Source organism: Elephantulus edwardii, unplaced genomic scaffold (assembly GCF_000299155.1).
Source record: "Elephantulus edwardii isolate Elephantulus edwardi_28Jun2011 unplaced genomic scaffold, EleEdw1.0 scaffold00129, whole genome shotgun sequence".
NCBI lineage: Eukaryota > Metazoa > Chordata > Mammalia > Macroscelidea > Macroscelididae > Elephantulus > Elephantulus edwardii.
The window spans coordinates 4,745,799-4,758,338 of NW_006399879.1; the positions used below are offsets into that span (position 1 = coordinate 4,745,799).

The 12,540-nt window shown below is 48.1% G+C and overlaps 1 protein-coding gene and 1 pseudogene across 1 annotated transcript in view; one reads left to right on the top strand and one right to left on the bottom strand.

The window, feature by feature from the left end:
• Positions 1–117: 117 nt before the first annotated feature.
• Positions 118–523, bottom strand: LOC102848708 (annotated as a pseudogene).
• A 4,803-nt stretch (positions 524–5,326) lies between these two features.
• The window catches only part of WHSC1 (Wolf-Hirschhorn syndrome candidate 1), a 51,579-nt gene continuing 44,365 nt past the window's right edge, over positions 5,327–12,540 (top strand). The window contains exons 1-2 of the mRNA XM_006893603.1: positions 5,327–5,893; positions 8,556–8,718. Of these exons, the coding sequence (XP_006893665.1) occupies positions 5,357–5,893; positions 8,556–8,718 (700 nt within the window). The 5' untranslated portion in view covers positions 5,327–5,356. The remainder of the gene's footprint in view (positions 5,894–8,555; positions 8,719–12,540) is intronic.

The following is a 12,540-nucleotide window of genomic DNA, read 5'->3' on the forward strand; positions in this document are numbered from 1 at the left end:
TCAGTTCTAGTCATTGTCCAGCTGATGCATAGCAAGTAATTGAGAAGATTGTGGCCTGAATCAAATACATTTTTAATTGTGCTGACTTTTTAATTTTTTTACAAATACTCTGGAGAATCATGTGATGCTGCCAGCGTTGGGTGCAATCCTGGGCCCCAAGTCTGCATACTTCCTTTGCAGCAGGTCTAGTGGTGGCACAACCTTTCATCTTAGCTTTAATTACTATGACTTCTGGATAATCTTCAAAAAAAAAAACAGCCCATATTTTCTCCAGGATGACTTTGGCTGTCATGTTACCACTGCTGGATGTACCTTCTTCCTCAGCTCTCGTTTCTCTTTCATGGCCATGTCCATCCCCATGCAGTGGGAGTCTGTTCAGCTTGCCCTTGGTCCCCTTCACAGAAATGGTGTATAGATTTTTGGCTCCAGTGTTGTCAGCACAGTTGATCATTGCTCCTACCAGAAGACCCAGGGAAATCCAGAATTTTGCACCGGAGAACCCATTGTGTCCCCACTTTGACATCTTGGACACCGGAAAAAGACAGAAAGGAAGTAGGTACAAAGGACACACTGTAGTTTTGGCAGTCTGTCCCCTGGCCGACCAACACAACTTCTCAAGCATCACTGCTTCTTCTGCCCTGCTTCTTCATTGTGCACCTATCTGATGCATAGCAAGTGAATGAAAAGACCATGGTCTGAATCAGACTCACCTAAATCTTCTTCAGACTGACACTTGCTCCTCAGTAATTTGGAGAGATCCCTGACAAACAGACTTTCCAGTGCAGTATGTTTCCTGATCTCCTGACTGCTGGTACCAACAGTGTTTATTATGGATCCAAGTAAGATGAAATCGTTGACAGTTTAATTCTTTTCTCCATCTCTTAGGATGTTTCCTATTGGTCTAGTGGTGAGAATTTTTGTCTTCTTGACCTTGATACGTCATTTACTGTAGTCACTGATCGTCAGTAAGCTCAAGTCCTCCTCCCATAAGGAAGCGAGATTGTGTCATCTACGTAATGTGGATTGTTTTCTGAGTCTTCCTCTGATCCTGATGCCATACCTAGAGTCTAGCTTCTTGAAGGATTTGCTCCGCATAAGGATTGATTAGGTATGGAAAAAGGATTCAGCCTTGACACACACCTTTACTGATTTTAAACCATGCAGTGTTCCCTTCCTCTGTTCCGACAGCAGCCTCTTGGTCTCAAAGCATAGCTTTCACATGAGCACAATTAAGCGTCCTGGGACTCCCATTCTTCTCCATGTTAGCCACATTTTCTTTTGATCCACACAGTCAAATACCTTTGCATAGTCAATAAAGCACAAAGTACTTTTACGGTATTCTCTGCTTTCAGCCAGAAGCCACCTGATATCAGTAATGGTATTCCTCTTCTAAATCCTACTTGAATTTGTGACAATTCCCTCTCACTCTACTGTTCTGGCTATTTTTGGACGCTCCTCAGCAATATTTTGCTTGCATGTGTTATTAATGATACTTAATGTTTACTTGGATAATAGAAATGATATATTTGCATGATGAATAATACATCTCAGCTGAAAAGGCTGAAGAACTGCATTTAGGCATAGCAGTGTGGAGAAGTAAAGATCTGTTGATCTGCCAATTTGTAAAGGAAAGTTAACTGGATAATATTTACCTAACTGTAAAATTCCCTCCCCAGTTATGTGTTGATGGAGCGGAGTATATTCGTGAGGAGATTTGTCTCTTGGGAAAGGAAGAGGTTAATGGTCTGAAGCTTGGAGATCGAGTAGAAATGACTCTCTTTTTGCTCATCTTGTGATAGACCTCGTAGGAGCAACGCCTGGAGCGTGACTGCTGGGCATGGGATACTGATCTCTAGCTTTAGGACTTTGGGCAAGTCCCTTCCCACCTTGATGTCTTCTCAGTCGCCATGCCTCTGAGGTGCAGAATGGGAGTGTGTGTAAGTACTTGGAACCTCCAGGTGTTTACTGAGGGTGAGTTAGTGGTGGGGGGCAGTCTGATGCATTTCCAGGGCTTTTCACCCCTGCCGCTAGCATTTCCTAGGTGTGGAGTCTAGAAGAGTTGCTGTAAAACAGGACCAGTGTCCCTGTCTCTGGTTCCTTTGTTGTTTCACATAAAAAGTCATTGAAGCAAATGAAATAAAACCTTAGAAATGGTCATTGCAGAGGTAAAGATCCCAGTTGGTGGTGTTAGCAGTTTGTGCTTTTATGTAGTCAGCGATCATCCTTGGAACAAGTCGAGGGTCAGTGAAAGAGAGGAAGACCCTCAGTGAGTGGGGCCAGCACAGGGGTTGCCGCAGTGGGCGGGGCTTGCTTCTGTTGCATTTGAAGTTGCTGAGTGTCAAAAGTAAGTGCCAGAGCTGACTTAAAGGGCCCCAAGAACAGTGTGGAGGGTGCGCTGGTGGCTTAGTGGTAAGGAATTGTCCTGCCAGCACAAAAGTTCGCAGTTCGACTCCGCCACCTACTCCGAGGGAGAAAGATGGGCGGTCTCTCCTGTGATTTACAGCCTTACCCCACTGGAGGGTCAGCTGTGGGTGGGTGCCGACTCACAGCACTCCGCACCAGCAGTGTGTGGAAAAGAATCGGCTTGTTCTTGTCTGGCAAGAATCCTTTTCAGTTACTTTTAAGTTAGACTGTCTTGAGTCAGTCCCACACGTGTCAGCTTGACGTTTGGACAGTAGACATTTGCAGAACTGGGGGCTCTCCTGCTGCAGATCTCTCATTTTGGGGGCTTTCTCCTCTTTTACAGCTGCTCCACTTTTTCACTCTCCCCAGGCCCAAAGCTATCAGACCCCAGGAACTCGCCAAGAAGGGTTCTTCCTCCCGGGCATTCGCGCCCATCCTGTTTCCCCCTTGTGGTTGCTTTCTGGCTGGTTGAGTTTTCTGTTTGGTGCAGAGTGTGTGGAGGCTGCCTGTGTGATGGCTGGTTTCTAGGCAGTCCTGTGCCTTCTCGGGGGAGGAGGCGCCTCTGCTTTGTCTTTGTTTTAATGCATGTGGGTCAGACTAAGCCTTCTTATGTGGATCATAGTGTTAGGTTTTACCTCTCTCTGCGTGGCTCCCTCCCTCTCTCTCACTGCTCAGCCCCCTGTCTCTCTCATTGCAGTTGAGTTAGAACTCACCTACAGGTGTCCCTCGTTGGGTTTTGGAGGATGTAAATTGCACAGGAGGAGATTTACCTTCTTTCTTCCCGGATTTGAACCATCAGAGAAGTGTGGCCTTTGAGTTAGCAGCCCAGCTCCCTACAGACTTCACACTTGTTGTTAGGTGCCGTCAAGTTGGAACTGACCCATAGCTGACTGTCCAGCACTTTTCAGAGGCAGTAAATCATATGGGAGGAGATTACCTATCCTTCTCCTGTTCACCAGCCTGGTGGATTTGAACTTTGTGCTTTTGAGATTGCAGCACAGCCTCTTAATACTAGGCTAACAGAGCTCTCTCCCTAGACTTGATCTGGGCTCGTTGACCTAAATTAGACCGTGAAGCTGTTTTAAACACACCCCTTTCTTCGCTGTGGCAGACACTAGCACTCTTTACTGCTCCTTTTCCGAGCTCCGCAGCATTGGCACTGGTGACAGTTTGGGCTGGAAGATACTTCATTGCCAAGGCTATCTTGTGGGATGTTTAACAGCATTCTTGACCTCTGCCCACTAGATACAGTTGTTGTTGGGTACTGTCTACTGTAGCACAGCGCTGGCATCTTCTGTGATACACGAGACGCATGTAACAAGGTGACAGTCAGAAGCGTTTCTGTTGTTAGCGTATGCTGTGGAGTTGATGTCATTGGGAGTGCAGGATGGTCCTTGGTTGGGAGCCTCTATGGTCCATCAGTGGGCATCTGCAGTTCCTGTTACTGTCTCCCCAGCCTTTGATAACTACCTTCTCCAAGGACTGTGTTTGTCGAAGAGCAGGCTCTCACTGGATGTCTCCGCCTGAGTGGGTGCCTGCCTGTGGCTCATGCCTGCCAGCCCTTTAGGGTTCCTGCCCTTGATTTGAGTGATGTGCTGACCGGGGAGTGGGGCAGCTCAGCAGCGTTCTGCAGCCAGAAGACTTCCTCAGGCTCATCACAGCCCGCATGGGTCTCAGCTGCCGGGGCCACAGGGGGACTGTCGTCTCCCAGTGCACAGCAGGGTGCTTGCACCTAGTGACTCTCTGGGCGGTAGCTAGCTAAATTGAATGGCCTTCCAGTGTTCCTTATCACCAGTGTTTGCTGTGGAGCAGGGAGAGGTTGGCATGGGGACAGCAGCTAGGCGAGCGAGCACAAGCCAGGACTGACCGAATGTTATTTCACTATGTAACTGTTGGCTTTTGTCTCTGCTCAGCCAGCCCAGAGCTAGTATAGGCAGCCCCGACTTCCGACTGGCTGCCCTTGACCTGACTCCATTCTCAGTAGGCTCTGATGGAAATGGCATCTTTTTGCTTTTACTGCGTTTTATTCTCTTTATAAATTCAGTGTGCATGGGAACATTTAAGGACACCCGCCACACTGTAAGTCCTAGATCAGCTATATCGACAGCCGCACCCAGGTGCTGGACTCCATGATGACTTCATCCACAGAGTAGAACTGCCCCGACGGTTCCCGAAGCTGCGAACCTTTACAGAGCGGGCTGCCAGGCCTTTATCTCACAGGGTGGCTAGTGGGTTTGAACCACCCACTTTGGGTTATTAGCTGAGCACTGTGACTGCTGTATTCCCAGGCTACTTATTACTAACGTGCTCGGTACTTCGTGAGTCGAGGACTGCCTGCACTCTGCAGGTTTGGTGAGATCTGGCTTAACCTTGGTGTCGCTGCCAGCTGACTGAAGACGGCCATGCGCCTTTCCTGTTACTCTTGGCTTTGTTCTTGACCTTTTCCCCACTTTTGGCACAGGCCTGGCATTGTGCTAGCTGCCTTTTCCACATTGACGCTGCATTTTTTAAGGTTTTAATGTACTGACAGGTGGGTGTCTGCTGTCCTAGGATGATGAAACACTTAGACGTCCATGGCCAACTCACCTGAACCGTGGGCTGTGGAAGAGGCACGATTTGAGCTCAGTGCCTGTGACCAATTTCTAATTTTTTTAATTCCTGGCTTGCTTTCTTTTCAATATAATCATTTTGTGATTCTGTGGTATTTTGTGATGCTAGAGCCATCTCCTAAGACCCAGATTATTATATAAAATATCATAAATTGCTTAAAAAATGCATGCAAAGCTATAGTGGTATCAGAATACCTAATTTTGGTGTTAAATGTAACGTGTTGCCTTTTCTTTTTTCTCTTTTGCAATGCTGTAGTGTTCTAAGGATGGATGCATCTGGGCTGAATGGACTTAAGCATTAAAAAGCTCCTCTTTCTGTTGAGAAGGTTGTCGAGTGCATAAAGATGAAGCAGGCCCCGGAGATCGTCGGCAGTACGAATGGAAAGACTCAGAACTGTGAAGTGAATCGTGAATGTTCTGTATTCCTCAGCAAAGCCCAGCTTTCTACCACCCTGCAAGAGGGGGCCATGCAAAGATTTAATGGCCACGATGCACTTCCTTTTATCCCGGCTGAGAAGTTGAAAGACCTCACTTCTCGTGTGTTCAATGGCGAACCTGGCGCTCATGACGCCAAATTGCGCTTTGAGTCCCAGGAAGTGAAAGGGATTGGAACTCCACCTAACACTACCCCTGTGAAAAATGGCTCTCCAGAAATCAAGCTGAAAATCACTAAAACGTACATGAATGGGAAACCTCTCTTTGAATCTTCTATTTGTGGTGACACTGCAGCTGATGTGTCCCAAGCAGAAGAAAATGTACAAAAATCGGAAAACAAGGCAAGACGGAGCAGAAAAAGAAGCATAAAATATGACTCCTTCCTGGAGCAGGACCTTGTTGAAGCAGCTCTCGTATCCAAGATCTCAAGTCCAGCAGACAAAAAGGTATTGAAGGAATTCTTCTGGAATTAGGTTAAGGACATAAAGACGAGGCAGGTGTTGAGGGCACAGCAGCCGGTGCCGTGGAGTCGGTAGGACTGGACGCGGTGCTGCCCGCAGGGAGGCTGTCACACGTGGCTGACACTGCCTGAGCCTGGGCTGTGGGCTGGGCTCGGCGTGGCGTGGATTGTGCACTGTGTGGCACGCCACTGAGCCAGCATGCCACTTGTTGAGTCTGTGGTGAGATGACTTCTCTCTAGAGATGGCTGTGCCAGCCGTGAGCACCATACCACCCCACCCTTCAGCCCCGTGGTCATGGGGGATGTGGAGATTGCCAGCTCTTAAATCCATGGCTTGGAACAAGTGGGAAACAGAAGTGCCCATGTCCTTGTCCTGCCCCCACTGGTCCCTGTCCGCCCCCTCACCTGTCCTGTCTCCTCAGCAGGTGCTCCAGCGCCTGGCTTGACCCCTTGAGGCTGGGCCTGGGCCTGGGTTTTCTTGTTGGTTGGTAGCACGAGCCCAGTACTGACAGTATAAAGGGACAGGGACATATTCGTCCAAGGCCAGGGTGGAGAACTCTCCCTGAAGTCAAGAGCCCCGGGCAGGTCTGTTTCTTTCTAGCTGGTGGTGTCACCCTGTCGGAACCTTAAATAAATGTTGGCCACCAGGTCAGTTCAGACTGGTAGCGACCTCATGGGACAGGTAAAACTGACTCAGGATTTCCAAGGCTGTGATCTCTGTGAGATCAGACTTCTGTGGTTCTTCCCAAAAAGTTGCTGAGGCCCTTACGCGAGATGAGGGTGGGATGTTTGAATCAGCCATCGTGCTGGCGCCCAGCCTGTGTGCATGTGCTTGATTTGAGTGCAGCATTGGGGGGACGTCTTGGGGCCCTTAAGCTTGTGCACTTAGCCTTTAGTGCCAGACAACACTGCACCCACCTGCCCCTGGGGTTCTACAGGCCAGAGCAGGAAAAGGGGGCCACTTTGGAGTTGGTGTTAATCACCCAAGTTGGACTATTTGGTTTAAAATTAGAGTTGACACATTTTATTTTTTGGAGGGAGGGGTGGCAAGGAAGGCAGAAGTTTCTTTGGAATTCCTAAAGTGGTACCAAAGGCACCAAAGACTTAAAATAAATGCCCTTTTTTTGAGTGCCTGGGAGCTGTTTACTGTTTAACTCTTACTAATTTAATGACAGTGGTCAGTTCTGAGAGACCTCATGCGTACTCGGGGCTGATAGTGTGGTTTTTGACGTCCTCATGGTCGCTTTCATGCAGGATGCATGACCTGGTTTTGATGCTCAGCTTATCCATTTGGCTTGTTTAAACCCAGGTTAACTACTTGAATTTCAGCTCTCCCATTTGCAGAAAGGAGGTGGCAGTGCTTGTCCCAGAAAGCTGTGTGTAGCTCACATGACACTATAAATAGACAAATGGGGGCTGTGGAATATTTTGAGGACTGCAGTCTTGTTTTTACTGTTGTTGCACATTTTCTCCCTCCTCTCCAGACTCCTGGTTTTTGAACTCTCGTTAAGTCTTCCAACCCCCAGCACCATATTTTTGTTAGGTGCTTTTGAGTACAACTCATAGCAACTCTGAACCTTGACCAGTCGGCCCTGTGGGTGTGGTCTTTATAAGAACCTAGTGAAATGTGGGGCCTGGAAGCCGCCTTTAGGGAGCTCTAGCGGGAAGAAGCTGTGCTGCAGCCCACATCCACAGCTTCTTAGCCAGAGAACGGTGAGCAGTCTCCTCTTACTTGATTTACTGCCTCTGAAAACTCACTGGAGGGTCGGCTGTGAGTCCGTTCCGAGGCGGTGGCACAAAACAACAACAACAGCATTCCTCATTTTACAGATGAGGAAACTGAGGCTCAAAGATATTTAATAGTTTGCCTAAGCATCGAATCAGAAATTCATACTTAGGTCTGCCAGACGTTCTTTTAGTTGCTGCCCTATGCTATATAATTTTATGTTACCCAGTTAAATTAAATGATGATGACCTTTCTGTCGTAAACCTGAAGTGGGAAGGGTTATTGGGTTCATTCAGTTAAGGAAAGAGAAAGCCCTCCTCTCTCACCTCTGCCTTTGAGTCTGGGCTAAGCTCTGGGAAGGAGGAGGCAGTTAAAGAATTCTGTTGGCGGAGAGCAGACTTTTCAGTTCTCATGACCAACCCCATTCTAAAGATGAAAAATGAAGGTTCTGAGCCCACATGATGCGTTGGAGGACAGGTGAAGCTCTTCCTGGTGCCCTTGACACCTGGGTCCTTTCCTGTTGGGTAACTGTTGCAGAGCACTGATAGCCAGACGTGTGGGCTCCCAGTGTGCATTCAGGACACTGTGACAGTTTCTTGCCACCAGGTCGGGGAAGCACTCTTAGAGACCCCCCACAGGCCTGAGAAGTGGAGTAAAGGAGAGATCTTCATGATGGTGAGCTCCCACTGGGTACCAGGCACCCTGCTGGCTCTTGTGTTGAAGACAAGCAGAGACCAGCAAGCGTGGAGTGGTACTTAGGGTAGGAATTAAAACTAGCAGGGTGGGAGCGTGCCCCTTTCTTAGGGTTCTGTGAGTGCGCCTGTGACTGTGTGTCTTAAACCCTTTTACTTCCCTGTGCGTAAGAGGCTGACTTAGTGGTAGTCATTGGATGTTAATTATTTGTCCCTTGTTCAATTTTCAGATCCCAGCCAAGAAAGACTCTTGTCCAAGCATCAGCAGAGACAGAGACCATCTTCTGAAGTACAACATTGGAGATTTGGTGTGGTCTAAAGTGTCCGGTTACCCTTGGTGGCCGTGCATGGTGTCTGCCGACCCGCTCCTCCACACCTGTACCAAGCTTAAAGGTATTACGGCATTAGCCGGTGTTCTGTCATCCACTTCTGGTCTTAGCTACTTCTGGTCTTCTTTTTTCCCTTAGGTGCCCCTGTTGCAGTTTATTGCTGCCATTCAAGTTAGTGATCGCGTCCGCAGTGCTGCATTCCTGCTTCTCTTGGTGGATAGTCCACACACCTGTCTGCATTTAGACATTAATGAGTAGTCTTTACCTTGTGTTTTTCCACATTGTATTATTAGTATTATTTAGTTCTACAGTGATTTCTTACTCCAGTGTGATTTGCAGAAATAGTATTTCATATTAAATTTGAGTTTCAAACTGTCTAGGTTTGTATTATTAGACATGTGTCATGAGGTAGAAATCCTGGAATTGTCATCTCTGGTCTCAGGACATTGGAGAATTTAGTGTTCACAGAGAATAGTTGAAGAATAGATTTAAGACTGTGATACGCAGATCTTAACTCAGGAGAATCCATCTCGCTCTGTGCGAAATATCTTTTCTAATAAATTTATCTTTGCTTTATTAAAAAAAAGAATGTAATATGTTGTCCATATAGGTTAGAACAAGTGATAATTGGATAATGCATGAATGTATTTTTGGAACAGAAGTAACCAAAAGATGAAGTGGTTTGAGATTCTCCCGAAAAGTTCTAGAATAAAATTTGAGGAAGGTGAGAGGTTTTGCGTTGGAGCTGAGTAAATGAAGTGCCTGTGTGCCCTGTACACCTGCAGTGGCTTAGGATGAGAGCCACAGTTGGTGTCCAGCCAGGCTTTGTGTGGCCCCCACTGGTGCATGGGCTGTATGTCTTCCCTGGTCCTCAGGCTGGTGAACTGTGCTAAGTTCAGTGCCACGGCCCGTCAGCCGGCACAGCTCCTCATTGGACAGCGTCTGTAGCTGTGTGCATGTGCTGGCTGGCACAGGGGCCTGGAGCTGGGTACTGGTGCACAGAGGGGCTTCTCTGGCAGACAGACTCCAGAAGGCCCTGGTTCAGGACCAAGAGTACTTTGTTTGGACCCACCGTGCTTTTATCATGGCAGTGTGTGGCTCTGCCTATGCCCTGCTGGGCCTCCTCTGCGTCACTGCCCTTGGCCGTGAGACGTGGGGGTTCATGCATGTACCACAAGGGCTCATAGTGGTGCAGAAGCTCCTAGCGTGTGACCTCCTGAGCCCTCCTCTGAGTCGATGGCCTTGGCCTTGAGGTGCAGGTTCTTACGCATACTCCACAAGGACTCACGGTGCCGAAGCTTCCAGTGTGCGACCTCACCTGTCTGGCACAGAGGACTTGACACACTCTTGGCTGGCCCGAATTGAGTGAGTCCCCTCAGAGTGACTTTAGGGAGCCTCGCTCCTGAAGTGTATCTACTGGGTCAGAACTTGGGCTGGCCTGCTTTGTAAGTGGTGGACCCTCATCACTGGGCTGGTGGGCACAGGAAGAGGGCAGCATCTGATGGAGGTCTGAGCCTCTGCTTGTCTAAAACCTGGCATGCTCCCGCACACAAAGCCTGAAAAAGCAGGTGACTTGTCCCTCATGACTCCAGGGCCAATTATGTGCACAGAGGATCATCGATGCTTTGTCTTTCGGCACCTGGGATCTTGAACTTTATGTATGTGCCTGCTGTCGTAATCCCTTAGACCTGTGCAGCTGAAAGGGTCTTTTGAATATCTCCTTGTTCCAACTCTCAAGGTCAGTTGCCTTAACTTTAACTTCATTAAAACGTTTTCAGTCTTAGAAATAAGTTATCCTGTAGAATATTCTTACGTCTACAAGGAAAGACTGTTGAAGAAACCATTGTTCCAATGTGTCCACTAACAAGAACCAGAGAGTCAGGAACCGAGGACTTTTCCCACCTTGTGCAGTATGGAGCGGACCAAGCATGCAGTCAGGATCACTGACGACTGAAATGCAGACGCGGGAAACAGTGGAGTGCGCCGCCTCGTTAAGGCAGAACCGACTGGAGCCGAGCCACCGGTGGGTTTTCAGAGGCGGGAATCGCAGGGGAGGGCGTTGCCCATCGTTGGCTCACAGAGCGTCTAGTGGATTGGAACCCCCTGCCTCTGGCAGTACAATTCCTTAACCATCATGAACTCCCCTAAAGAAAGATACGGAGTTGGAAATTAGGACTCAGTGACAGCGGTGAGGCCGATGGTCAGGTGACTGACTTTTACACAGTAACTGCTTCATTCTTACAGATATCTTCTTTAAAAAAGCAGTGATGAGTAGGTGTGGGGTGAACATGGGATAAAAAAACTACCCCAAAAATAAAAACTAAAAAACATAGTGTCTACTCACTTGATGGACTACACAGGAATCAGATGAACTATGTCTGTGCAAGAAAATGGTTGGAGAAGGTCATTGTCAGCAGTTAAAACTAGCCAGGTGCCGACCGTGGCCCAGACCGTCAGTGACTTCTGCGATCCTGCAAGCATGAGGTTCAGATCCACCTGCTCTGCCGGAGGAGGGTGGACAATCTTGCCTGTGCGATTACTGCCTCTGAAAACCCACTGGAGGGTCAGGTCTGGGTCAGTTCTGACGCCGTGGCATATAGCAAAACAACAAGTTCAAATTGAAGCTGAAGAAAATATAAAAGTCCCCAGGAACCAAAATCATGACCTTGAGTTTACTGCATAGGAATTTAAGACCGGCTGTCTAATGAATAGGTTTGAGGCATTAAACACTAATGATAAAAGAGCAGATTAACTAAACATTTGTTGTTGTTGTTAAGTGCCTTGGAGTCGCAGGCGACTCATAGCGACCCTGTGAAGGAGAGTCCTCGACGCTTGGGTGCCTTTCATCCTCTCTCCAGGTTCATAGGGTTTCCGGAGTCTCAGTATGTTGAGCAAATTAATCAAGCAGCTGGACTTTATGAAGAAGAGTGTGGCCTTGGGATCAGAGGAAGACTCATCAACAACATGCGATAACTTTGTTGAAAGTGAAGAGGATTTGAAGCACTTGGTGTAGAAGATAAAAGACTACTACAGCCTTCAACATGGATTACTTCTTGACATCAAGAAGACAGATCCTTAACACTGGGCCAGTAGACAGTATCATGACAAGATGGAGAAATAATCATTGTTGTCAATGATTTCACGCGCCTTGCATTTACCGTCAACACCTTTGGCACCAGCAGTAAAGAAATCAGAAGTTGTATTGGATAAATCTACTGTCAAGGACTTCTGCAAGGCGTTAAGGAGCAGTGATTTCAGTTTAAAGACTAAGGCATATCTGATTCCGGCCAAGTCTTTTCAGTTATTTGGTATCTGCGTTTTAAATTTGGGCAGTGACTAAGGATGACAGGAGAAGAATCATTGCCTTTGAGCTGTGGAGTTTTGAGAAGAGAAATATCCCGCAGACTGCCAGAGCGAACAAACGTGTCTTGGAAAGAGTGCAGGCAGCTTGCTTTTTGGAGGCCAAGGTGGTAAAGCTTCATGCCACATGTTTGGAGCTGTTGTTGGGAGGGCCGGTCCTTGGGGAAGGACATCTTGCTCAGAAAGGTGGAGCGTTAGCAAAAGAGCGGCAGACTCTCATCAGCGAGGTGATTGACGCAGTGACGGCGGCAGTGGGCCCAGGTGTGTCAGGGTGAGGATGAGGCTGTTGTTCATCGGGTCACTCAGCCATTGATGCCTTGACAGCACCTAACGACCGTTGTTTGCCTTCTCCCCTGTGGGCAGGTGTAGCCTGTACTTCTGGACCCTTTTCTCTAGCGCGGTGTCCTCAGCCCCGGTGCTCGAGGCTGCTGTGTTGACACCAGGCTCCTCGCTGCCTCCCAGGGTCCTGCACGTCTAAGCACACACTGGGGTGACATTGTGCAGAGGAGCCTTGTGCTCTGAGTCG